The sequence below is a fragment of the Phyllostomus hastatus genome, unplaced genomic scaffold (genome assembly GCF_019186645.2).
Source record: "Phyllostomus hastatus isolate PE091 unplaced genomic scaffold, TTU_PhHast_1.1 phas_scaffold_216, whole genome shotgun sequence".
NCBI classification, from domain to species: domain Eukaryota; kingdom Metazoa; phylum Chordata; class Mammalia; order Chiroptera; family Phyllostomidae; genus Phyllostomus; species Phyllostomus hastatus.
Genome location: NW_025334018.1, coordinates 2,314,698 through 2,341,639, shown reverse-complemented (window position 1 = coordinate 2,341,639; position 26,942 = coordinate 2,314,698). Strand labels below are relative to the sequence as shown.

The following is a 26,942-nucleotide window of genomic DNA, read 5'->3' as shown; positions in this document are numbered from 1 at the left end:
AGTCTCTTGGTTCTCTTCTCATCTCACTGGCTATTCTTTCTAAGCCTGCTCTGTTGGCTCTTCCCTGACTTCTAAACATTGGAGTATCTCCAGGCTCAGCCTCAAACCTCCTTCCTCCCCACACCCACGTCTGTCCGAGGTAATCTCATGGCTTGAAACACCAGATTCTAATAACTCCCCAAAGCACACGTCCAGCCTGTTCACAAATCCAAGCTGCCCCCTCAGCATCTCCATGTGAAAGCCTGATAAGCACTTCAAACCGAATAGCTCACCCTGATCTCCTGATCCCCCTGCTCAATTTGCATATTCCACAGTACCTCCCACCTAGGTAAATACTCACACCAACCTCTCAGGCCAAAAATCTGGATGTCATATCTGATTCCACTCTCTCTCACATCCCATATCCATTACATAAGCAAATCCTGTCAGTTTGACTTTCAGAATATATCTCAAATCTGAACACTTTCCACCACCTCCACTGCTATTGCCCAAGGCCAAGCCTCCATCACCTACCTCTGCCTGGATTACTTCGATAAATGTCTAACAGGTCTCCCTGCTTCTCCCCTTCTAACCTGTAGTCAATTCTCAGCACAACAGCCGGAGTGATCCTATTTAAAGTAGGTTAAATCATCTCCCTCCTCACTCAAAAGCCTCCTCTGGCTTCCATCTTCCCTGGACTAAAAGCCAGAGCCTACATCATCTGGCCTCTACTTCATCTCCCACCAATCTCCTGATGGCTTCTTGGTGTGCTCTGAATATGCCAGGCTCACTTCTCAGGGCCTGTGCTCCCGAGAGCCTCATGCGAACCACTTTTGCCCTGTAGGTCCCTCTCAAAATGACCCCTTACAAGAGAGGCCTTCTGTAACCACACTGTGTGAAACAGACAGACCGCCTGCCCCCACCCCCCCATAAGCACCTCTAGTGTCCCGTTTTATTTCCACCACAGCTCCTCTTCTCTCCTAATCATCTGGCATGTTTATTTTTTGTCTGTCCCCACCACTAGTGTGTAAATTTGAGGAGAGCAGAACTTCGTTTTGTTCACTATTGTTTCCCAGCACGTAGAACAGTATCTGGCACCTAAGTGGGTCCTCAAATCTTTGTGATATAAGAGCAGTTAGATTAAGGAAAGGGAAATGACTATGCCCCCGCCCATTCCTAGGAAGAAAAGGCCACCACGTAAGAAGGCTAGTCTCCAAGTAGAACTGGGAGCCTTGGCTACATTCCCTCCAAGCCATTCCCTACATTCCCTCTCAACATGGGGCTTAACCTTTCTCACCGATGAGCATTCTCTCCTTCCACCTCGGCCAGGCCCGTGGCAGGGTTCACCAGGCTGCTCCAGAAGCCACTGGCATCACGGGCCTCCAGGGCCTGGTTAATCAGGACCACAGCTGACAACATCTCCACGGCCACAAAGAGCTCCTCCTGACCAAGCTCCTATAGCAGGGGAGGGCTGGTGAATGCAGCGTCTGGGGTCCACCTGCCATCCTGTCCCCAAGACTCTGCTATATCCCAGAGTCTCTATCCCAAAACTTCATTCCCTAACAGTCATATTTAACATCTGAGAATGCTTACTATATGTTCAGTGTGTAAGTATTTCACACAAATTGTCATTTTTTTTTAAAGATTTTATTTATTTGTTTTTAGAGAGGGAAGGGAGGGAGATAGAGAGAGAAACATCAATGTGTGGTTGCTGGGGGTCAAGGCCTGCAACCCAGGTATGTGCCCTGACTGGGAATCGAACCTGCAATGCTTTAGTTCGTAGCCCACACTCAATCCACTGAGCTACGCCAGCCAGGGCTCATTTAATTTTCATAACAAGTGATGAGGCAGGTTTTAACATCCCCATTCACAGGTGAGCCCACAATCAAATTATGTAAGTTAAACCCAGCTGCCTGACTCCAGAGCCCACGCACAACTGTGAGCTCCACTAGCTCCTTTCTGGTCCCTTCCACACATCAAGAACTGCACTAGGGCCCGGGCACACAGACAGAAAGATAAAGTGGGCCCCTCCACCCTGCACCACACACCCCAAAGACTCTAGCCGCACTTCTCTGCCCAGTCCTCCTCCTTTTCAAATATCTGCTTACACTCTTCCCTCTGTCTAGAGAACCGTTCCTGTCCTCTACAAGCAGAATACTGTAAACAATAACAATAGCTAAAACTGCCCTGGCTGGTGTGGCCCGGTGGGTTGGGTGTCATCCCAGAAACTAAAAGGTGGCTGGTTTGATTCCCAGTCAGGGCACATGCCTGGGGTACAGGCCAGGTCCCTGGTTGGAGGTGTGCAAGAGGCAACCGATCTGTGTTTCTCTATCACACTGGTGTTTCTCTCCTACTCTTCCTCCCTTCCCCTCTTTCTAAAAATAATAAAATGTTTTTTAAAAAATAGCTAAAACTTACATGACAGTTTCATTCCCAGTCGCATGTTAACTTGTTTAATCCTTATAGTGATCTCATGAAATATGTTATTGTTCCCATTTTATATATGAATTGAGGGTCAGAGAAGGTAAATAACTTGCCCAGGGTCACTTGGCTGGAAGTAGCAGAAAGAAATTGAACTCAGGCAGCCTGGCTTGAAAGTTTACAACCTTTGTCACTAGGCTTTACCTCTTAGTTCTTATCTGATACTTGGGCTATATAGTCTCCTGCGTTGAGACTGTGCCCTTCCTGAGCGTTGTGCCTGGAGCTGATGCTCTATAAAAGCCTGCTGTGGGTATAATTTTCTTCCTCTCTTCCAGGAAGCCTTCCAGACTTACCCCTAGTTCTGCTCACTCCACTTTCTTGGTCTGAAGTCCTATTCCACTTATATGATCTACTTTTCCCTCCCTATGTCTCTCTGCCTAGACCCTCTAATAGACTGGGAAGACCCTATCACCCAAAGGGAGCATCCTATCACCCCACTGTCAGAGAAGCTGCATGGACTGGGGTGATGTGGGACAGCAGAGTTGTTAAAAGCATGGGCTGCCAGTACATTTAGCTCAGCATTCACTCCGCACTGCCAGCTACACCTGTGTTGGGCAAGTTACCCTCTGCACCTCAGTTTCCTCATCTCTACAATGGAAATAATATTTGTAGGATTCTTTTAAGGATTAAGTAAGTTTGTAACGCAGTTTTTGCTCAAGAGTATCTGCCGTTATACTATACTCAGGGGGGCAAGCCTGGTCGCCCTCCTTCCTCCCGAATCTCTGCCAGCATCTAAGAGTACCTTCAGAGGGTGCTCGGGGCTGACTGCCTGATCCCTCCAGCTGCTTGGGAACCCAAGAGCAAGACCCCACATTGCTGGGACTTACCCCCTGCTGCTGCTGGAGTACTGCTAGCTCCTGCTGGTACACAGTCGAGGCAAAGGGGTACACAGGAGGCAGCTGGGCTTCAGGGCACATCAGCTCCTTCACTGTGTCAGCTGCCATTCCCTTCTGGATGGCTTTGTTGATCCTCCGCACAGCCTGGAGCACTGCAGGGGAGGAAGACGTGAGGCTGCCCAGGTTGGCCATTCAGAGCCATTTCTATTCTCCTGACCAGTCAGGTTCTGCTGGGGATCTCTGAGGAGAGATGGCTTTATAACTGCTCTTAAAAACTATTCTGCTAGGTTCAAAATGTGTTTCTAAATATTCAGGAGGAAAAGGGGCTGCATCACTTTAAGAAGCTCTGGAAGAAGCCAATACATCAGGCCTAGAAGTTGAGTAGCTCAGCAGGTAACAGAGCAGCTGTTATGGCTGAGGTGAGTTCCTAAGGTGTTGAGCACAGGACTCACAGCAGGCTGTGGAGCGTAACTAAGATGAGATTAGTCCAGGGGTTCCAGGGGGGCCCAAATCTTGACGAAAGCACAGAGGAATACAAAACCAGCTCCAAGGTAAAGCCATTTGGGTGGGTTGTAAAGGGCAGGAGTAAGCAAAAGGGGGGCCACGGTGCATCAGTGTTTAGCTTCGAAACACCAGGGCTTATAGAACACCAGGTGGATATGGGCACTGGCAGCAGGGAGCACACAAGCTACAGGGGAGAAATAAGGGTGCAAAAAATCTCACAGTGCACTGCTGTCATTGCATCTGGGAGATCACTACATTTCAGAAGGCAAAGGAACTCTTTCAGGTTGCAACTGTCAAAATACAGGGCAAGTGCCTAAAAGGAAATTGCCTGCCCCAGGAGTGCAGCCTGGTGCAGTGCTGTCATTGTCTCTAAGGCTTTAATGAACTTATCTGTAGGGTCCCTCCAGGCAGCTAGGAATAGGGCACATTAGGCAAGAAAGGAGAGAAGTCCCTTGCCAGGCAGGAAAATCAGGCATCAGTTGCACTGCACTGCACAGAAACTGGCAAAGGGTTACTCTTCCAAGGACCTGTGATGCATACAGGCCAGACCTCAGCCTGGAGATGACTTACTGGCTTGTTCCTGATCACCCTTCATGTTGGCAGCAGCCACACCAGCTTGAATCTCCACCTTTTCCAGGAGCTCCACTAGGCCTAGCTCCTGAAAAAGGAAGAGATGCAATAGAAAAGAGGCCTCCAGGAGCACTGAACATGATTTAGAAGCTGCCGGCATAAGCTCCCAGATCTACCCAGTCACCTACTGTCAATCCCTCCTCTCCCATTTAGGCAGACTAGCCTGGCCCACCCACCTCTATTAACCTGTCCCTGTTCACCAATCCCTAACCTCTGACTCTTTATTACCCAGCAAGCATCTGATATAACAACTCAGGCAATGCAAATATAAATAGTGTCATGGAGAAATTCAACAGCATTGACAATAAGATTACTAATAAGTTGAGGTCCCAATTCAGCAATGGGGGAGTTCGCTAACACTACATAGTGAACTGTCCCTAGGTCCTCCAGGCAGTCTGAGAAACTCTCAAGACAGCAAAAGCTGATCAGTCTAGTTCATTAGGCTTTGGGATGATTTAACCATTTAAACATGTAGCCAGCACTGAGTACAAAGAATTGACAGAGGTGATGCCTAAGTAAGAGGCCCTCCCCCATCCTGTAGTCAGACAGAGAAGGTAGCAGGTAATAGACATAGCCTGACCTGTGCTTTCTGCTCTCTGTCCGAGCTCAGCTGTTCCAGGTACCAGTTGGCAAAATCACTCCTCACCCCTCGCAAGGCCAGGGCAGGGTCTTGAAGGGCCTTAAGCAAGGCCTCAGGGCTCTGTCTTTCCAAAGCATCATCAACAGCTTCTAGAGCCCCATGGACTGAAAAAGACAAGACTCCACAGTGTACACTGTGGGAAAGCCCGCTGCCACCACCCCAGTCTAGCCCTAGAAATCTGCCCTCTTCCTGCTGGCCCAGAGTTACCCCCACTCCAGTCCCCTGGATTCCTGGGGCCTAACTGATCAGCCCAAATTCTTCAGCTTGATCTGCAGCCTTCCCATCTTACTACCCCAGACCCTGAAGCTTCAACCAGCCCCTCCTGTCCTAACCTCCCCCTCTCCATCCTTTCTGCACATCCCCTTCTTGAAGGACCCCATGCCCTCTCCATTTAAACAGAAGTCCCCTGGACAGACACTACTTGACTTTGATCTTTCCCTGAGATAAGAGTTGGCCCCAGGCCCAAACCTCCCAATGCAGGAGCTCACCCTGAAAGCATTCCCCTAAGCCCCTCCTGGCCTATCTCTCTTACCATTGACATGGTTGATGTTGCCCTGGATTTCAGCCTGAGTTAGGTAGCAGTCATAGATGTCCTGGTTTTTTCCATCATCCTGCAAATACTACATTGAGAGAGAAACCCGGGAAAACCAATCAAATCTTCTCTTTGTGTTTACCTATTTCTTCTTCTGGGAGCCTCCAAAGGCCAAAAGGTCAGCGTGGTAGGAAGGACTCTGGGGAAATCGAGGGGTCCAACCCCCCTGACACTGACACAGTTAAGTCAACCAGCCTTTGGAATCTCCAGTCCAATCTCATTCAGTTCTACATTCAGCCCTTACTGAAGAATCATCTCCCTAGAACCTCTTTTCCTGTCTTATCCTCATTGTTATCCCAAGTTCCTCTCCTATTTCCCTAAAATAACTGGCAAGTTAGCTTCTCTGAGCCACTTTGGGACCCAGAAACAAAAGGAATAGGAGTCCTGGTTTCACTTGAGGTTTTCCAGACCACCCAGCTGTCTAGCCCCTGCATTTGAAGGTTCTTTCTTACACAGTTCCTGGCATTTGCAGCCTTCTCCATCTTGGCCTGGGCCAACAGCTCCTGGTAGATGGCTGCCAGAGGCTCTCGAAGATTCCCCAGCAGAGCACTGGGATTCTGCAAGGCAGCCAGAGTGTCCTCAACCACTCCCCGCTCCACTGCCTCATTGATGGCAAGAATAGCTGCATGGACTAGGAGGGGGCATCGAAACAAGGTAAGGAAGCCAGATCACCTATGAGCCACTTGACATCATCCCTTTTCCACCCCCAGAGGCCAGGCCAGTCACGTAGCCTGATGGCCCTGCCTGTGGATGAGAGGTATCCAGAATCCATCTGAGGGCTGTGAGGCTCAGAGTCCTCCCATATTCACTGAGCCTACCCCTAGCAGAGCAGAACCCAATCCCTACCTGCAGCCTCATCCACTGAGAGCTCATTGGCCAGGATGCCCCCGATTTTGCTGAAGGCAGGCAGCTGAAGGCCATATTTGGCCAGCTCCGAGGCCATGTTGCTGAGTTCCTCAGCTGCAAAGATACCATAGGTGCCCTTCATCAGGTCCAAAACTCCAGGAGCCGGACCAGAATTGTGGTGGTTGGGGAACAAACGGCTTACCTGTGAACTTCACTTTCCCGTATAGATCATGTATCTGAGGGGCCAAGCCTAGCCGGAAGAGGAAGAGACTAGGAAAGAAGAAGGCAGTGGAGCTGACTTATTTTGACCTGCTGCCCGAAATGGGTTTTCAGGAGATACTATGGAGACCTGGAGATGAAGACCACTCAGTACCTGCTCCCAAGACTCCCCCAATCCACAGGAAGAAATGTTATTGGAAGTCAGCCCAAGGCAAGTGCCATAAAAGATAAATAAGATGCTGTGGAGATCTGGGGATTGGGAAGACTTCACAGATAAGGGCACATTGCAATGGCAGGTCACTGGATGGAGACGGAGAGTGGGGAGGGCATAGCGAGCACAGACCCACCGAACCACGGCACAGAGGCTTGAAAGAACACAGGAAATGAAGTCGGGAAGCAGTGACGTGCAGGACACAGGAACTGGCCAATCACTTCTATGAGTTAGCCAACCGGTTGCTGATGGCTGGCTATGAATAGAACCAAAGAGCCTTCCCCATTCACACTGAGTTGCTCTTGATAAATCTTGTGTGCTCCAGTCACAAGCTGAAGAACGTTCCCGCGCTGCTCTTTTCCTTCACCCACTTGGGTTAGGCATAAATATCCCACAAACGTGCACGTAACTCTAAACACAACCACACAAATCTAAAACCTTACTTTCCTGAGAGGTGCTCCCTATGGTCTACCATCCATCCTTCCTGCCACCAGCACTTGTTGCTGTCAAGTGTTGGTTGTGTCCACCTGGAGCAACAAGGATGAGAGAAGTTCGGGGTCTCTCACCTGAGTGCATGGATGCAATAGACCACTCGAGGCATGTTCTTCTTGTCGTAGATGTCCGTGGTCTCCGGGAAGAAGGTCTGGAGGGGAAACCAGCAGTTACTGCCACTGGGGACCTTTAAGCAGCACCACATACGGAGAGAGGGGGCTGAGTCAGGGGTCTTCCCCTCCATCCTGGGGTGTGTGCTCCTTTGTTGCCTGGGGCTTCTAGATTAGTCTCCCCAACCATTTATAGCCAGCTCAATGTAAAGGAAAAGCAATGGGGACACATACTAAGCCAAGACCCAGTCACAGACAGGGTCATACAGTCCCAGATTAATCAAACACTAGACAGAGCTATAAAGGATATAGAACGCAGGCCATGTCCTCCAGGAGAAATAGGCCCCTTGTTCATCCCATAGACACAGCCAGCCTGTGCCCCTCACCCTAGACTCTTGCCAGAAAAGTGACATGCTGGGGAGCTGGCCATGGTCCCAAAGAGAGCTCAGTGAAGCACGCTTTGCCAAGAACCACAAAGGGGTCAGGGTGTGGCACCCCTGTCTACAAGCCAGAGGCCTCTGATCAATGGGAGCCCCTCTAAGAGGAATTGAGTCACCCCAGGGATGGATTTCCACACCACCTAGCAACTGAGGTCCAATCTCAGTACCTCTTGATTACTTTACACTCATAATGACCACACCTAGAGACCTAAGTGTTCCAACCCCACTGGGACACATGGCCTCGACTGTTCCTGCCTCCCACCAAAGTGTCTTTTTTTTTTTTTTACTGCTATTAACTTGTCTTATAATATCCTTCTACAATGAAGAAAAACAACGCAGAAAGAAATAATACATTGTAGAGTCCTATCACACCTTATTTGTATAGCTCTTTACAGTTCAAAAAAAGAGTTCCGATGGATCATGCAACCCTGTCAACTTCAAGAGGCAGGGATTACTATCCCTGTTTTATATATGAGAAGCCGACTGGGATTTTAAGAGTCAGAAGACATGCACCACACACTCAACTGGGGTCTGGGGCCTAGGTTTCCAAGTCTGTTCCCGAGGGACGTGATATCCCCTGCTTCACGTTACGAAATCCTGGTGGAAAGATGGCTGGCCTACACGAGCCCCATCTCCTGCATTACAGGAGGGCCTCACTGCCTAAAGGGAACAATGAAACTTGAGTCAGGGAGCCTTCACCTCCTTTGTTTATGCACTGAGAAGTGGAGGCAGAGACCAAGTAACCTGGTTCAAAGACACAGCCCCAAGGAACTTAAACTCTCAGATTAAGTTAGTTTAGAAAATACATGGAGCGGAAGGTTAAAAGTCCCCAGGGAGACAAAATGGGTGGGTGGAGAGGGCTGCAGGGGCCGGCACTGGTGAACAGTACAGATGAATCCCAATCTCGAGGCCCAGGGTTACCGAAGGCAGACCGATGTGGGCTATCGCAGAGAGCCAAAAATTAATGTTGTCTGTGTGACGGAAGTGCAAGCCAGTTGCCTGAAAGGGAAAGAACAAGAGAGTTTATTCCCACAGTTCTCGGGGTTCCCTATGAGCAAAGCCCAGACCACAGCTTAGAGGTCCACAGCCATTCAAGTGGCTGGAGGAGCCAGTGGACCCTGCCCCATGGACTTCCCATCTCCACAGGACAGAGACACACGGACCAACAGAAATAATGCAGAATGGGTCCAGAGGGATATTTGGGGAAAATGGCACAGGGGTGGGATTAACAATCTAGTAAGGCTTCCTCGAAAAGGGGAGTGCAGAGCTGGGATGGGAAGGAGGGCAAGTTGGGCTAGCCAGGACACAGGGAAGGGCAGTGTGCCCAGGAAGTATCTTCAGGTGGCAAAACCCACAAGCCTGAGTGTAACTGTGGGTAGAAAAGTCTTCTTGGGAGTTCTCATATCAGAGGTATCTGAAAGCCCATCTATCAAGTGTCTGTCCCTTGCTAAGGATAATGTACACTGCTGGGCTGGGAGATACCAATTTATACCTGTTGTCCCAGTGCAATGATTAGTTATACCCTTTTCATCCTCAAAAGTATCTAGTTTTAGACAATAAGTTATATGGTCATTCTACTCTCACAGCTTTGAGGAGAAGGGGCAGTTTGAGAGAAGGTAGAAGGTAGAGACCTCTATTTCACACCTGGTACCGCAGCTGCTCCATGTCATAGATCTTCTTCAAGGGGACCACAGAGGGTGCAAAACAGTGGCCCAGCTTGGCCAGCAGCACTCCATTCCGGAGACTCTCCTCTAGCTCCACGGGGGAAGGAAGCTCCTCCTTCAGGCAGGCCTCCATCCAGCTGAGAGCACGAGAGCATGAGAGCCTTCTCACCGGCTCCAGCAGGCCACCGCAGTTCATTCTAACCACAGGAACTTCCCGCCCTCTCTCCCTCTAAGCAGGCTCTAATTCTCCTACCTCCTGTTCCTGCCCTGCTCCCAGCTCCCCTCTCTGCCCATTGCCTGGCTGTTCTCACCTTCTCACAAGCTGCCCCAAACACCTGGATTGGCCAATCCTCAGCCCCCAACCACCCCAGGAAATCTCCCCTGACAGATCATAACATAACATGCCCACCTTCAGTGGGGCTTAAACAGGCTCTTATCTGTTACATCAGGGATGTCAAACTCATTTTCATCAGGGGCCACATCAGCCTTGCAGTTGCCTTGAAAAGACTGTATAAATGTAACTTTAGGACGGTATAAATGTAACTACAGGTACTCCTTAACTAGGGGCAAGGAGCTCGGCGCTGCCACCAGGTAGAAACAAGGTACCAGGCCGGACAAAATAAGGTGGAGGGCTGGACCTTGTGTTTGCCACCTGCATGTTACATGATGTAACCTCTCACTCAGTCTGGTTATGTATGCACTATGACTGTTGAACCAAATTGAATCTGCCCACTTTTCTCATTCTGCATATTCTCTGAGAACCCAGATACAGAAAGGTCATGTCTACCTGAATGGTCTACACAGCCCATAACCCAGCTTTGATGATGCTGGTGGCAGTGGGGAACACCCAGGGCTGACAGAAGGGGAGCAGCACAAAGGGACAGAAAGGTCACAGTCCTTGGAATCAGAAAATGTGCTTTTCACACCATCTCCCCTACTTCACCTGAGCCTCAGTTGCATATCTTCAAAATGAAGACACTACCACTTGTACTCCCTTTGTCAGTGGGCAGCTGCCAGGATTAAATGAGCTAAGGAATGTGAGAACGCTTTGAATACAAATGCGCAGTACTCCCATTGTTGACAGTTATGTAAGGGAGCCAAGAGGGCTGCTCACATGGGATCCCCAAACTTCTCCACACGGCAGATCTACAGGAAAGTAGCTGTTTTCAAAGACAGAGCCCGCCACAACTCGCTTCATGCTTTCCCTGCCAGACACCTGATTTCCCGTCTACCCCATCCTCCCTACCTTTTTGGAGAACATTAAGACCATACTATTTTCAAAAAGGAAACAAGTATTTATCCTGCCTTTAGAGCCAACATCCATTTACAGGAAATACGGGGTATAGAGGAACAAGCTGAATGACACAAGAAAGCAGAGACAAAACCAGAATGTAGGATGTCCTCTGGGGCAAACGACTCGGCTTCTTCAACAAGTTAATGAGAGAAAGAATGAAAAAGGGAAGACAAGCTGTTCTATATTAAAGGAGACTTAAGAGACACAGCGACCAGATGTAATATGTGAACCTTTTTTAGATCCTTATTTGAATAAGCCAATTGTAAAAATAGATTTTTTTAAACAATCAGGACAATCTGAAAATGGCCTGGGTATTGATTTCCAAGGGTTAATGGGTAGCTTAGTTGGGCATTACAATGACAGTGTGGTTGTGTAAGCAAATGCCCACATGTTTTAGAGATATGTATTAAGGAATGTTTTCTTCGCTCACAGATGGCATGACCGTCTGTGTATAAAATCTGAAAAAATGCGAGCCCTGGCTGGCATAGCTCAGTGGATTGAGCACGGGCTGCGAACCAAAGCATCGCAGGTTCAATTCCCAGTCAGGGCACATGCCTGGGTTGTAGGCCACGGCCCCCAGCAACTGCACATTGATGTTTCTCTCTCTCTCTCTTTCTCCCTCCCTTCCCTCTCTAAAAATAAATAAATAACATCTTTTAAAAAATCTGAAAAAATGCGACCAAAATAACTCCTGGAACTAATAAGCAATTATAGCAACTTTTCAAAATACAAGGTTAATATATATACATGTCAGTTGTTCTCCTATATACCAGCAACAAACAAGTGAATTTAAAATTAAAAACAATACCATTTACATTAGCATCCCTAAAAATCACAAACTTAGGTATAAACTTAACAAAATATGTACAAGATCTATGTGAGGAAAACTGTAAAACTCTGATCAGCAAAATCAAAGAATAAATAATTGAGAGATATTTCATATTCATGGATAGAAAGACTTAATATTGTCAAGATGTTAGTTCTTCCCAGTTTGAGCTACAGTCAATACAATCCCAAAGGGAATCCCAGCAAGCTATTTTGTGAATATTGACATACTGATTTGAAAGTTTATATGGAGAGGCAATAGACCCAGAATAGCCAACACAACATTAAGGAAGAACAGAGTTAGAGGACTGATGCTACCTCACCTAGCCAGAGTAATGAATACACTGTGGTGCTGGTGAAAGAATAGACAAATAGATAATGGAACAGAACAGAGAGCCCAGAAATAGACCCAGGTAAATACTGTCAACTCATCTTTGACAAAGGAGCAACGACAGCACAAACAGAGTAAAGATAGTCTCTTCAACAAACGGTGCCGGAACAACTGGATATCCACTTGCAAAGAAATGAATCTAGACACAGATCTAGTCAATAACACTGTAATTACTATGTATGGTGCCAGGTCAGTATTTGAATTATCAGGGGGATCATTTCATAAATTATAAAACTGTCTAACCATTATGCTGTATACCTAAAACTAATATAAAATAATATTAAATGCTGCTCTAGCTGGTGTGGCTCAGTGGATTGAGTGCTGCTGGCCTGAGAACCGAAAGGTTGCTGGTTTGACTCCCAGTCAGGGCACATGCCTGGGTTGTGGGCCAGGTCCCCAGCTGGGGGTGTGAGAGAGGCAACTGGTAGATTCTCTCACACCTCAAGATTTCTCTCCCTTCGTTCTCCCTCCCCGACTCTGAAAATAAATAAATAAATAAAGTATTTAAAATAATATTGAATGCCAACTTTAATAAAAAAATAAAAATGAATAAAAACAGGCACACACCTTACACCCTTCACAAAAATCAACTTAAATGGAACATCAACCTAAATGTAAAACACAAAAGCATGAAACTCCTAAAAGATAACATAGGAAACAATCTAGATGACCTTGGGTATGGCAATGACTTTTTAGATACAACAAATCCTTGAAATTATTGATAAGCTAGATTTCATTAAAACTAAAAACTTCTGCTCTACAAAAGACAATGTCAAGAGAATGAGAAGGCAAACCACAGACTGGGGGAAAATATTTGCCAAACAGGCATCTGATGAACAATTGTTATCCAAGAAATACAAACTATCAAAACCCAATTAAGAAAACAAATAACTCAATTAAAAAATGGGCCAAAGACCTTAAGAGCCACCTCACCAAAGAATATATACAGATGGCAAATAAGCACATGAAAAGATGCTCCAGGACTTCCGGCCAAGATGGAGGAGTAGGTAGATATACTTTGCCTCCTCACACAAACAAAAGGACCACAACAAATTTAAAGACAAAAAACAATCAGAATTGCCAGAAAATCGAACTGTATGGAAGTCTGACAACCAAGGAGTTGAAGAAGAAACATTTATCCAGACTGGTAGGAAAGGCAGAGATGGGCAGCCAGGGCAGAGAGGGCGTGTGGCAAGGCGGTGGCTGGCGGACCAGGCCGTCCCACATTTGCATGCAGATAAACAGGGGGAAATAACTGAGGAGCAAGACAGACTGCACAACCCAGAGTTCCAGCACAAGAAAAGAAAGGCTCAAAACTTCTGACTGTAAAAATCTGTAGGGGTTGCAGACATTGGGGAAATTCCCAGTCTCACAGGAGAGTTTGTTGGAGAGATACCCAGGGTCCTAGAACCTACACAAACCCACCCACCTGGGAAACAGCACCAGAAGGGCCCAATCTGCTTGTGGGAAGCGAGGGAAGTGACTGAAAGCCAGCCTAGCGCTGAGCAAACAGCAATGTTCCCTCTCATCCCCTCCCCCACATACAGCACCACAGCAATGTGGGTTGTCCTGCCCTGGTGAATACCTAAGGTTCTGCCCCTTAGAACATAACAGGTATCCTGAGACAAAGAAATATGGCCCAAATGAAAGAACAGATCAAAGTTCCAAAAACAGAACTAAGCAATGAAGAGATAGCCAACCTATCATATGCAGAGTTCAAAACACTGGTAATCAGGATGCTCACAGAAATGGTTGAGTATGGTCACAAAATAGAGGAAAAAGTGAAGGCTATTTAAAGTGAAATAAAGCAAAATAGACAGGGAACCAACAGTGAAAGGAAGGAAACTGGGACTCAAATCAATGGTTTGGACCAGAAGGAAGAAATAAACATTCAACCAGAACAGAATGAAGAAACGAGAATTAAAAAAAAAAAAAAAAAAAAAGGAGAGGCTCAGGAACCTCTGGATCAAATTTAAACATTCCAACATCTGAATCATAGCGGTGCCAGAAGGAGAAGAGGAAGAGCAAGAAATGGAAAACTTATTTGAACAAATAATGAAGGAGAACTTCCCCAATCTGGAGAAGAAAATAGGCTTCCAGGAAGTCCAAGAAGCTCAGAGAATCCCAAAGAAGTTGGGCCCAAGGAAGTACATACCAAGGCACATCAAAATTACATTAGCTAAGAAAAGAATCTTAAAAGCAGCAAGAGAAAAGGAGACAGTTACCTACAAAGGAGTTCCCATAATACTATCAGCTGATTCCTCAAAGGAAACCTCACAGGCAAGAAGGGGCTGGAAAGAAGTATTCCAAGTCATGAAAAGCAAGGACCTACATGCAAGATTACTCCATCCAGCAAAGCTGTCATTTAGAATCAAAGGGCAGATAAAGTGCTTTTCAGATAAGGTCAAGTTAAAGGAGTTCATCATCATCAAGCCCTTATTATATGAAATGTTAAAGGGACTTATCTAAGAAAAAGAAGATGATCAAAACTATGAACAGTAAAATGACAACAAACTCACAACTATCAACAACTGAACCTAAAAAACAAAAACAAAAACAAACTAAGCAAATAACTAGAAATGGAACAGAATCACAGAAATGGAGATCACATGGAGGGTTATCGGTGAGGAGGGGAAGGGAGGGAGAGAACGGTGAAAAAGGTACAGGGACTAAGAAGCATAAATGGTAGGCGCAAAATAGACAGGAGGTTAAGAATAGTATGGGAACTATAGAAGCCAAGGAACTTACATGTACGACCCATGGACATGAACTAAGGGGTGGGAATGCCAGTGGGAGGGGGCAGTTCAGGATGAAGGGGAATAAAGGGGAGAAAAAAATGGGATAACTGTAATAGCATAAGCAGTAAAGTATACTTAAAAAAAATAAAGATATTCCGCATTGTATGTCATCAGGGAAATGCAAATTAAAACAATGAGGTTCTGCCTTGAAGCAGCCACCCACTTCTACCTAGCCCCGCCCTGGAATTGAGCCATTGCCTCAGCCTCACCCGCTGCCTCTTGAAGCTTTCCGACCATGGACCATCCCCAGCCCGCCCAGCTTCGGGCCTTCATGAAATCGTGTAAGCACGATCTGAGTATTCTGCACAAAAAGGTAATATGCTTCCCGATGGAGCAGGTGGAGAGCATGAAGGGTAAAATACCACTTGTGACTCTTAAAGCCAAAGCAGAAGAAAATATCGAGGAAGAAAAAGACAGTAGTAAGAAGGTGGAGGAAAACATAAAGACAGAGAAACTATCATGTGAAGAATGTGATCTTGAAATTGACAATGAAGGTGTGATTGAACCAGACACTGATATCCCTCAAGAAACGGGAGGTAAAAATGTAGAGATAAATGAGGAGATAATGGATCAGGCAAATAGTAAAAAACGTGGCTGCCACTGATGCCCTAAATGATGGCGAACTACAGAAAGTCAATGACCTGTTCGCAGATGACATCAAGCTGAATCCTCACTCAGCCATTCTATGTGCCAAGAGAGCCAGGATCTTCATCAAATTACAGAAGCCATATGCTGCCATCTGAAACTGACAAAGCTGTTGAAATAAATCCTGATGCACTTCAACCTTATAAGTGGCGAGGGAAAACACATAGACTTCTGGGCCATTGGAAAGAAGCAGCCCATATTCTTCCCTTACTTGCAAACTGGATTATGATGAAGATGCTAGTGTAATGCTGAAGAAGTTCAACCAAGGGCACAGAAAATTGCAGAACATCAAAGAGAAACATGAAGAGCAAGAGATCAAAGAAAGAATGGAAAGGGTGAAGAAGGCTCAGAAAACACATGAGCGAGCCCAGAGGGAGGAAGAAGCCAGGCCACAATCAGGAGCTCAGTATGGCTGTTTCCCACATGGCTTTCCTGGGGGGACACTTGGGAAGGGAGAGGGCATGCCCAGACTGGCAGGAATGCCTGGGATCAATGAAATTGTCAGTGATCCAGAGGTTCTTGCATCCAGAAGTTACAGTGGCCTTCCAGAATGTGGCCAGAACCTGGCGAATATGTCAAAACATCAGAATAAACCAAAGGTTATGAATCTTGTCACCAAATTTGGATGTCAAAGGTAATGTCCATCTGACAAATAAAGCCCTTGCTTAAAAAAAAAAAGGCAACTAAATCACCCAATGGATGTCGCAATAATATAAACCAGTATACCTCAGACCTCATGAAGAAAGCTGGGGTGCTTTGAAGAGAATCCCTACCTCTCTGCCCCAGATAAGGTGTAACATTTTACAGTGATTTGCCACTAGGGTATTTGTTCAGGTAATGTTTTCCTACTAGGAATTACAAACTTCAAATACTTTTAAACCTTAAAAATATTTTAAAAGAAATTAAAAGAGCGTGTTAATCCCTATATTTTTCTTTGAAAAAAATGATGAGATACCAATATACACCTATTAAATGGCCAAAATCTGGAACACTGATAACACCAAATGTTGACAAAGATGTGGAACAACAGGAACTCGCATTAACTGCTGGTGGGAATGCAAAATGATGTAGACACTCTGAAGATAGTTTAGTGGTTTCTTAAACTAAACATACTCTTACCATATGATCCAACAATCGTGCTCTTTGATATTTACCCAAAGGAGCTGAAAACCTATGTCCACACAAAAACCTTCACATGGATGTTTATAACAGCTTTAGTCATAATTGCCAAAACTTAGAAGTAACCAGTATGTCTTTCAGTACATGAATGGATTAATAAACTGTTACCTCCAGACAATAGAATATTATTCAGTGCTAATAAGAAACGAACTATCACACCATGAAAAGACACAGAGGAACCTTAAATGCATATTGCTAAATAAAAGAAGCCAATCTAAAAGAGCTACATATGGACTTCCGGCCAAGATGGAGGCATAGGTAGACACACTGTGCTTCCTCACATAACCAAAATTAAGGACAACAACAATTTAGAAACAAAAAAACAACCAGAACAGACAGAAAATTGAACTATACGGAAGTCCCAACAACCATTCAGCCAGAGCAGTAAGAGGGGCAGAATCTTGGCCTGCGGAGAGGGGTCATGGCAGGAAAAAGCAGTGGCTGGCAGACTCGGGAGTGCAGGGCACAGGCAGCGGCTAGCAGACCCCCGTGGCAGACTATGGGCGCGGGCGCGTGGAGGCAACGAGCAGACCCAGTGAGGTGCGTAAGGCAGCTGGCTATCTGCAGTCACACATTTGCGTGCAGATAAACCAGGTGAAAACCAGCAGTGAGACAGACTGCGCAACCCAGGGCCCCGGTGCCAGGAAATAAAACCTAAAACACTGATTGGAAATACTTGTGGAGGTTGAAGTGCTGGGAGAGACTCCCAGCCTCACAGGAGAGTTCATTGGAGAGACCCACAGTGTCCTAGAATGTGCACAAGCCCACCCACCTGGGAACCAGCACCAGAAGAGCCCAATTTGCTTGTGGGAAGCGGCAGAGGGGACTGAAATCCAGCAGAGAGCAGAGCAATCACCATTGTTCCCTCTCTGGTCCACTCCCCACATACAATGTCACAACACAGCGATTGGGTTGTCCTGCCCTGGTGAACACCTAAGGCTCCGCCCCTCACTACATAACAGGTGTGACCAGACCCCCCACCCCAAAATGGCTCAAACGGAAGAACAGATCAAAGCCTCAGAGCCAATACTTTCAAGTGACCAAGAGATAGCCAACCTATCAGATGCACAGTTCAAAGCACTGGTGATCAGGATGCTCACAGAATTGGTTGATTTTAGTCGCAAATTAGATGAAAAAATGAAGGCTACACTAAGTGAAATGAAGAAAAATGCACAGGGAACCAATACTGATGGAAAGAAAACTGGGTCTCAAATCAATGGAGTGGACCAGAAGAAAAAAACATATAATCAGAAAAGAATGAAGAAACAGGAATTCAAAAAAAAAAACGAAAAGAGGCTTAGGAACCTCCAGGACATCTTTAAACGTTCCAACATCCAAATTATAGGGGTACCAGAAGGAGAAGAGGAAGAGCAACAAGTGGAAAACTTATTTGAACAAATCATAAAAGAGAACTTCCCCAATCTGGCAAAGGAAATAGACTTCCAGGAAGTCCAGGAAGCTGAGAGAGTCCCAAAGAAGTTGGACCCAAGGAGGAACACACCAAGGCACATCATAATTACATTAGCCAAGATTAAAATGAAGGCAAGATTCCTAGAAGCAGCAAGAGATAAGGAGACAGTAACCTACAAAGGAGTTCCCATCAGACTGTCAGCTGATTTCTCTAAATAGACTTTACAGGCAAGAAGGGGATGGAAAGAAGTATTTCAAGTCATGAGAGGCAAGGACTTACATCCCAGATTGCTCTATCCAGCAAAGCTTTCATTTAGAATGGAAGGGCAGATAAAGTGCTTCTCAGATAAGGTCAAGTTCAAGGAGTTCATCATCACCAAGCCCTTATTTTATGAAATGTTAAAGGGACTTATCTAAGAAAAAGAAGATAAAAAACATGTACAGTAAAATGACAGCAAACTCACAATTATTAACAACCATACCTAAAACAAAAACAAAAAGAAACTAAGCAAACAACTACAACAGGAACAGAACCACAGAAATGGAGATCACATGGAGACATAGCAATAGGGGAGTGGGAGGAGGAGAGAGGGGGAAAAGGTACAGAGAATAAGTAGCATGGATGGTAGGTAGAAAATAGACAGGGGGAGGGCAAGAATAGTATGGGAAATGTAGAAGCTAAAGAACTTATGACACATGGACATGAACTAAAGGTGGGGAATGTGGGTGGGAGAGGGTGTGCAGGGTGGAGGGGAATGAAGGGGGAAAATGGGACAACTGTAATAGCATAATCAATAACATATGTTTAAAAATGCAAAAAAAAATAAAAAAGGTACATACTATATGATTACAAGTACATGACATTCTGGAAAAGCAAAACTATGGAGACAATAAGATTATCAGTGGTTGCTAGGGGTTAGAAAAGAGGGACAGATGAGTAGGAATAACACAGAGGATTTTTAAAAAAATTATATATATTTTTTTTTTAGAGAAAAGGGGAGGGAGGGAGATAGAGAGAGAAATGTCGATTGGTTGCTTCTTGCACACCCCCAGTCTGGGACCAAACTCAAAGCCCAGGCAAGTGCCCTGACTGGGAATTGAACTGGTGACCCTTCTCTTTGTGGAACAACGCCCAACAGAGCCACACAGGTCAGAGTAGAGCACAGAGGATTTTTAAAGTAGTAAAAGAATTCTCTGCTACTATAATGGTATCATGGATAGTTATACACATGTCCAAACCCATAGAATACACAACATTGCTAGTAAGCCCTAACGTAAACTGTGGACTTTGAGCGGTAATGATGCGTCACTGTACATAGGTATATCAATTGTAACAAATGTACACTCTTTTTTTTTTACATTATTTTACTATTTTTTTTTAAGATTTTATTTATTTATATTTAGAGAGGGAAGGGAGAGAGAAAGAGAGAGAGAAACATCAATGTGCAGTTGCTGGGGGCCATGGCCTGCAAACTAGGCATGTGCCCTGACTAGGAATCGAACCTGCAACACTTTGGTTCGCAGCCCACACTCAATCCACTGAGCTACGCCAGCCAGGCACAAATGTACACTCTTGTGAGGAATGATGATAAGGAGGAAGCTATGCATGGGTTGGGGCAGGAAGTATATGGGAGATCTCTGTATCTTCCTCTCAATCTTCCTGTGAACCTAAAACTGCTCTAAAAAATAAAGTCTTAAAAAAAAAGAAAAAGATGCTGCCCTGGCCAGGTGGATCAGTTGGTTGGAGCGTCACTGTGTGCACCAAAAGGCTGTGGGTTTGAACCCCAATCGGGGCACGTGTGGGAGGCAGGGAAGCAGCCAACTGATGTCTGTCTGTCTGTCTCTCTCTGTCTCCATTTTCCTCTCTCTCAGAAATCAGTAAATATATTCTTGGGTGAGGATTAAAATAGATAGCAGTTAGATAGGTAGGTAGATAGATGGATAGATAGGATAGATAAAATCAATAGAGGCATATCCTTGAGTGAGGCCAAAAAAAAAAAAAGATGTGAAGACGGTAACCTAGGCAGACGTGGCTCACCTCTTCGCACAACCACATCAAAATTACAACTAATATATAGAACCATCACTCAGAACCGTCAGAAATCGAGCTGAATGGAAGTCTGACAAGTACAGCATTGAAGAAACCACATCCATCCAGACTGGTAGGAGGGGTGTGGATGTGGAATGGGCTGGCCCCACACCCACGTGGATAAAAATTCAGGATCAATATCTTGGGAAAGAGGAGTCCCAGCCCCACACCAGGTCCTCCTCCACCCCCTGCCACACAGGATTCCAATGCCAGGAGGGTATGTCCCCACAACTTCCAGTTGCGAAAACCAGCAGGGATTGAGTTGGTGGAGGAGGCTCCTGGAGCCTTAAGCAGTTCCTCCTGGGGAATCCACACACCAAATCACCTACTCAGACTCGCTCGTTCTGAGCTCCCGCTCTGGGGTGGCAGCTTGAAAGGCACCAGTGGCATACAGGGAGAGATTGAATTGTCTAGCATCAGGGTGAGGAGAGGCCATTGTCCCTTTGCTGAGCCCCACCCCACCCCTAGAGCTGGTAGGCTGGTACCATATCTGAGACTCCTGGCTAACACTCTGTGACCCACCTGGAGATCCACAGGGGCTCTACCCAAACCACTTACAGGCCCACCCAAGCTGCTTTTCCAAAAGAATGGCTGGGCTGGGCTCCTAAATCCTATTAAACAAACAACACCTAGCTTCCGTGAGCCCTAGCTGCAGCCTAATTAGAATCACAACTTGGCTTCACCTGGGAATCTCCAAGCTCAGCACACGTAGCAGCCATCTCAGATTGCTTTACAGCTCAGGCAAGGCGCCACAGACAAAACACAGGTGGGGCTGGCCTTGGCCTGCACCACCCAGGAAACTCCAGGGCCAATGCACACAGTCGACAGCTACAGACCACTCAGAGCACCATCACCCTGCTCCTGCAGCTGATCCTCCTCAGAGGGCAGAGGTTGGTGGTCAGTGGTCACAGCCAGTCCTTGCAACTAACTGGCCTGGGTAAATCCCTCCCATTGATTTGCCAACAGCAACCAAGGCTCCATTACAAGAGGAGGGTGTACTCAGCCCACATGGAGGGCGCACCTCGAGTACCCAGCTTGGGTGATAGAGAAGGCTGTGCCACTGGACCCTACAGGACACCTACTATATTAAGACACACTACCAAGACATGGAGTCAAAGCAGCTCTACCCAGTACATAGACGCAAACACAAGGAGGCTGCCAAAATGAGACAAAGAAACATGGTCCAAATGAAAGAACAGATCAAAATTCCAGAAAAAGAGCTAAATGAAATTGAAATAAGCAATCTATCAGATGCAGAGTTCAAAACACTGTTTATAAGGATGTTCAAGGAACTTAGTGAGGACCTCAGCAGCATAAAAAAGACCCAGCCAGAGACAAAGGATACCCTAAATTGAAATAAAGAACAATTTGCAGGGAAACAACAGTAAAATGGATGAAGCCAAGAATGAAATCAATGATTTGGAACTAAAGGAAGCAAAAAACAACTGCAGAACAACAAAAAGAAAAAATCCAAAAAAAATGAGGATAGTGTATATAGCCTCTGGGACAACTTTAAGATGTCCAACATTCATCTCATGGGGATGCCAGAAGGAAAAGAGAAAGAGCAAGAAATTGGACATCTATCTGAAAAAATAGTGAAAGAAAACTTCCCTAATTTGGGAAGGAAATAGACATGCAAGTCCAGGAAGCACAGAGAGTCCCAATTATGATGGATGCAAAGAGGCCCACTCCAAGACACATCATTATTAAAAGGCCAAAAGTTAAAGATAAAGAGAGAATCTTAAAGCAGCAAGAGAAAATAAGTTAGTTACTAGCCCTGGCTGGTGTGGCTCAGTGGATTGAGGGCCAGGCTGCAAACTAAAGGGTCACTGGTTCGATTCCCAGTCAGGTCTGGGTTGCGGGCCAGGTTCCCCAGTGCGGGAAGCAAGACAGGCAACCACACATTGATGTTTTTCTCCTTTTCTTTCTCCCTCCCTTTCTCTCTGTCTAAAAATAAATAAATATCTTTTAAAAAAGTTAGTTACCAGAAGCCAGGTAGGAGGGGGCAGGGGAAGAATGTGTGAAGAGGTGAGAGGATTAAGAAGTACCAATAGGTAGTTACAGAATAGCCATGGGGAAGTACAGTACAGTATAGGAAATAGAGTAGCCAAAGAATTTATACTCATGACCCATGGAAATGAACAATGGTGAGGGGACTGCCTAAGGGAGTGCTGGGTGCTAGGTAGAGGTGGGAAAAGTGGGAAAAATTGGGACTATTGCCCTGGCTGGTATGGCTCAGTGGACTGAGCGCCAGCCTGCAAACCAAAGAGTCTTTGCTTCAATTCCCAGTCAGGGCACATGCCTGGGTTGCAGGCCAGGTCCCCAGTTGGGGACGCACAAGAGGCAACTACACATTGATGTTTCTCTCCCTTTCTCCTTCCCTTCTCCTTTCTCTAAAAATAAATAAATAAAAATATATATTTTTAAGCCCTGACTAGTGTAGCTCAGTAGATTGAGCGCGGGCCTGCGAACCAAAGGATGGTGGTTCAATTCCCAGTCAGGGCACATGCCTGGGTTGTGGGCCAGTTCCCAGTGGGGGATGCACGAGAGGCAACCATACATTGATATTTCTCTCCCTCTCTCCTTCCCTTCCTCTCTAAAGATAAATAAATAAAAAATTTAAAAAATATATTTTTTAAAAAGAAGATGCTATTTCAACTCTCTCTTTCCCACAGAATGGACTCTTATCCTTTTGCATTTGCTTTGGGAGCAGGTGTTTGGTGTGGGACAGGGAAAACAGAAAGACACAGCTCCTCTGCTCACCGTTTGGCTTCCTCCAGCCGGCACAGGTACTGATAGGCAACGTTCTGCCGCCTCTGCTCGTCCATCTCCTCAGCTGTGAGGCGTTCATCTGAGGAGTGAAGGGGCATAAGGTCAACGAAGGGAGCATTAAATAGAGGGCCACAGCAGTGCAGCCTCTTGGTGTACCGGCTGATGCTCCAACCAACTGAGCCACCCAGCCAGGTGAAGTTCTTAACAGACTTTCTTAGGCAACTCTGCTCAGATGGCAGAAGCATCTCCCATATATCTGTTTCCCTCTTCCCAAGACACCCTGGCTCCAGTCTTCTGCTCCCATCCAATAAAGCTAGCCTGGTCAGCACCCTGCTCAAGAGTGGCCTTTGAACCCTTTAACAGGAGTTTCCTTCCTGTACCAAAGGCATTCCTTCCCATTCCTCTTCAGGCATCTTCCTGACTGCCTCCCCTCAAATGTACTTCATGGACCTCCCTCCATGCAGTGATATCCCAGCAGCGATATCCAGATCCCTCCCTGACTGGTAACTTAGCTCCTTATTTTACCCCTACTTAGACTCTGTCATCCTCCTCAAGTACTCTCCCTAGGCTAGGTTAACAGAATCCACTAGGATTCATTATTCAACAGCCATTCATTCACTCAAGGCCTCCTATGTCAGTCACTAGGCTAGCAAACACCTACTCTCAAGAAATAGAGATAATGATTAAAACAGAAAAACACTCCAAGATTATAACACATGAATAATCTATACAAGCAGCAGTAGATGCAAAGGATTCTACCTACGAATAGAATCTTAAAGAAAGAACAGGTGGAGCCCTGGCTGTTGTGGCTCAGTGGATTGAATGCCAGCCTGTGAACCAAAGGGTCACCGGTTCTATTCCCAGTCAGGGCACATGCCTAGGCTACAGGCCAGGTCCCAGGTAGGGGGTACGTGAGAGGCAAACACACATTGATGTTTCTCTCCATCTGTCTCCCTCCCTTCCCCTCTCTGTAAAAATAAATAAATAAAATCTGAAAAAGAAAGAACAGGTGGAAAGAGGAAGAAGGCAGTTCAATAAAGAGAACAACATGAAAAAGTCCACTCGGGATTAAGTAGAAGGACAAAGAATTTTATTTTATTTATTTTTAGAGAGAAGGAAAGGAGTGGAGAAAGAGAGAGAAATAAACATCGTTCAGCTGTTTCCTGTAGGTGCCCCAACAGGTGACTGAACTCGCAACCCAGGCATGTGCCCTGACTGCGATCTAACTGGTGATGTTTTTCCTTGTGAGCTAATGCTCAATCCACTGAGCCACACCAATCATGGCAGAAGGACAAAGAATTTTTAAAAATAACGAAAGTTGCCCTGGCTGGTGTGGCTCAGTGGACTGAGTGCTGGCCTGCCAACTGAAAAGGCACCAGTTTGATTCCCAGTCAGGGCACATGCCTGGGTTGTGGGCCAGGTCCCCAGTAGGGGGTATGTGAGAGGCAACCAATGGATGTTTCTATGGCATATCAATGTACCTCTCCTTTCTCCCTCTCTTACCCTCACTCTAAAAAATAAATAAATAAAATCTTTAAAAAAAAAAGGTATCTTTACCCTCCTTTGGTACAGGTCACTTGAGAAGGAAAATAATCTCCAGAATAAATAAAATGCAGACAATACTCTGACCCCCAAACTCAAGAACAGGGAATCCCTTAAATGAGACTGTATTCATAGTCTGCCTTAGCCACAGCCTCCCTTTATCCTTCTCCTTTTCCTTTCCCCCATCCTCCTGGTCTCCTTAGGGAAGGAATACAAAATTAGAACGAGAGAAAGCTACACACACACACACACACACACACCCCCCAAGAAAATAAATTCAGAGGGCTTGAAGAGACAGAGTTTAATCAATCTGTCTTGATTCAGCACCTAATGTCATTCCCACTCTTTATCTTACTTCTTTATATTGCACATCCTGCAATGATTTGGGAAGGGCAGGGCTTATTTGAATTGGCAGTTAAGCAAGATAAGACACACACACACACACACACACACACACACGCCCCCGTTCAGATTTGAAAGCACTGACCAACTGCACAAGATATATCAGTTCCTCCAATGAGGTACATAAGGAACAAGTGTTGGTTGCTAAGCATAGAAAATAAACCAGTAAGTGAATGATATCATCTCTGAGTTATGAGTTGAGGAGTACAAGAAATGGGCAGGGCTTTGTACATACCCACACAGTCTTAAAAAAAAAAAAAATCAGTCTTCCTGCCCTTCTCAGGTCTGGAACTAGCTTTTCTTCAAAAGACTGGTGGACACGGGCTTTGTTTTATGACTTCCAATGGATAGGAAGGAAATTTTGCCTTTTATTCAGAAGGTTTGATGGAAGACTTTCTTGCTGCCCCATCCTTCTTACCCCAGTCTCTATCTAAAGCAGTGTTTTTAAGTGTGGCTCGTGGACTAACTGCATCATAATTACCTGGGGTGAGGAAGAAGCATAGCAGGGCTCATTATACATGAAAATTATGAGCCCCAATCCAGACCGACTAGAGCTAAAACTCTGGGGGTAGGGTTTCAAGTTTCCATTTTAAAGAAGCTCCCCAGGTAATTCTGACACCCTAAAGTTTGACAGGCATTATCTCAAAGAGGCATCAAAAAGTCAAGGAGCCCCTGTGGGGGTCAAAAAAACAACTTCCCTCCTTCCTTCCTAAATTCTAGCTGGGCTAATAATCACATTAACACGAGACAGATTAACAGGAGAAATTTATTATGGGTGTACATGCAGGGGTGCCATAAAAATATGAGACCCAAGGAGACAGAGGCAGGGTCTGGGATTGCAAACAGAGATTAGATAAGTCACAGGTAAATGAGAAATAGCAAATATGTGGTAACAAATTCTTATTGGGTCACCCAAAAACAGGGTACACAGAGAGAAGTTCAACAAATAGGCTTTGCTGAATTTCTCCCTGCCTATCACATTTAGTTTCTATATTAAGCAAGGTTTTGGGTTTTTTTATTCCTTTAGGCGGGTAAGGACAGAGGGTCAAACGTTCTTCTGAATCTTGTGTTTCTTAGTGACTAGTTTAAAATCAATATCCCAAAAGACATACTTTGGGGTGGCAAAACTTTGGCTCCTCACCTCTCAGGTCTCTTTGGGCGTCCAGTACCCTGGTAGCGCTTAGCAAGCATGACAGCCATCAGTAGTTGCTGAATTTTACGGGGCTATCCAAACCACCTACATTCTCCCAGAATGTAGGAGCCCCACAATTTGAGAATAAGGGAGAAAACTCTTTGCAACCACAGAAGTCGCAGAAGTTTTGCTGGTCACAGCTTGACTCCGGATTCAAAGCTCCCTCCTTACTGAACATAGCCCCGCCAGCCCCTTCAGGGTAGGACCCACATCGCCCGCTTCCCAACCTCTCCCAAGCACCACCTAGCCCCCGATAAGGGGCACCACCGCCGGACCCCCCTCGGCCCCTTCTGACACTCACAGACCGCCCTGCCGGGGCCCGCTCCTCTCTCCTCCATGTTTCTCCTTTTGCAAGTTTGAATCTCCCGCCGCCAGCCACCGCCGCTCACTGACCAACACTTCCGGCATGTGCGCAGGGAACACTGGGATTTGTAGTTCTGGGCTGCGGCGGCCCACCGCCACTGCGTACGGCAAGGATACCGTCCCAGCTTGGGAGGGGCCCTCTCTTTCTGTACCCTAGGCTGCTGCACCTTCAGGGCTCCTTAGTTGTTAAAACGTCTTATTTCAAGTAGCCCCTGCCCTTGCCTTTATCATTTTCCCCTAGTATTCCCATTAACCTCAATGCGACCTGCTTGGATGATGTGGATACACAGATAAAGAAATACAGCTAGCCCTGGCTGGTGTGGCTCAGTGGATTGAGTGCTGGCCTGCTAACTGAGGGGTCACCGGCTAGATTCCCCGCTGGGGTTGCAGGTTGGG

At 46.0% G+C, this 26,942-nt stretch overlaps 1 protein-coding gene and 1 pseudogene across 3 annotated transcripts in view; one reads left to right on the top strand and one right to left on the bottom strand.

Moving 5' to 3' along the window:
- The window catches only part of IQGAP3 (IQ motif containing GTPase activating protein 3), a 48,334-nt gene extending 21,773 nt beyond the window's left edge, over positions 1-26,561 (bottom strand). For 2 of the 3 annotated variants that reach the window (XM_045817169.1, XM_045817171.1), the window contains exons 1-13: positions 26,485-26,561; positions 23,039-23,126; positions 9,625-9,781; positions 8,902-8,979; positions 7,505-7,581; positions 6,711-6,778; positions 6,509-6,622; positions 6,115-6,293; positions 5,603-5,690; positions 5,011-5,174; positions 4,371-4,458; positions 3,288-3,448; positions 1,277-1,434 (exon numbers count right to left, since the gene is read on the bottom strand). In XM_045817169.1, the coding sequence (XP_045673125.1) occupies positions 1,277-1,434; positions 3,288-3,448; positions 4,371-4,458; positions 5,011-5,174; positions 5,603-5,690; positions 6,115-6,293; positions 6,509-6,622; positions 6,711-6,778; positions 7,505-7,581; positions 8,902-8,979; positions 9,625-9,781; positions 23,039-23,126; positions 26,485-26,521 (1,457 nt within the window). In that variant the 5' untranslated portion in view covers positions 26,522-26,561. The remainder of the gene's footprint in view (positions 1-1,276; positions 1,435-3,287; positions 3,449-4,370; positions 4,459-5,010; positions 5,175-5,602; positions 5,691-6,114; positions 6,294-6,508; positions 6,623-6,710; positions 6,779-7,504; positions 7,582-8,901; positions 8,980-9,624; positions 9,782-23,038; positions 23,127-26,484) is intronic. The other variant, XM_045817170.1, reaches the window with a different exon arrangement.
- LOC123804325 lies at positions 15,188-16,235 on the top strand (annotated as a pseudogene).
- Positions 26,562-26,942: the final 381 nt, after the last annotated feature.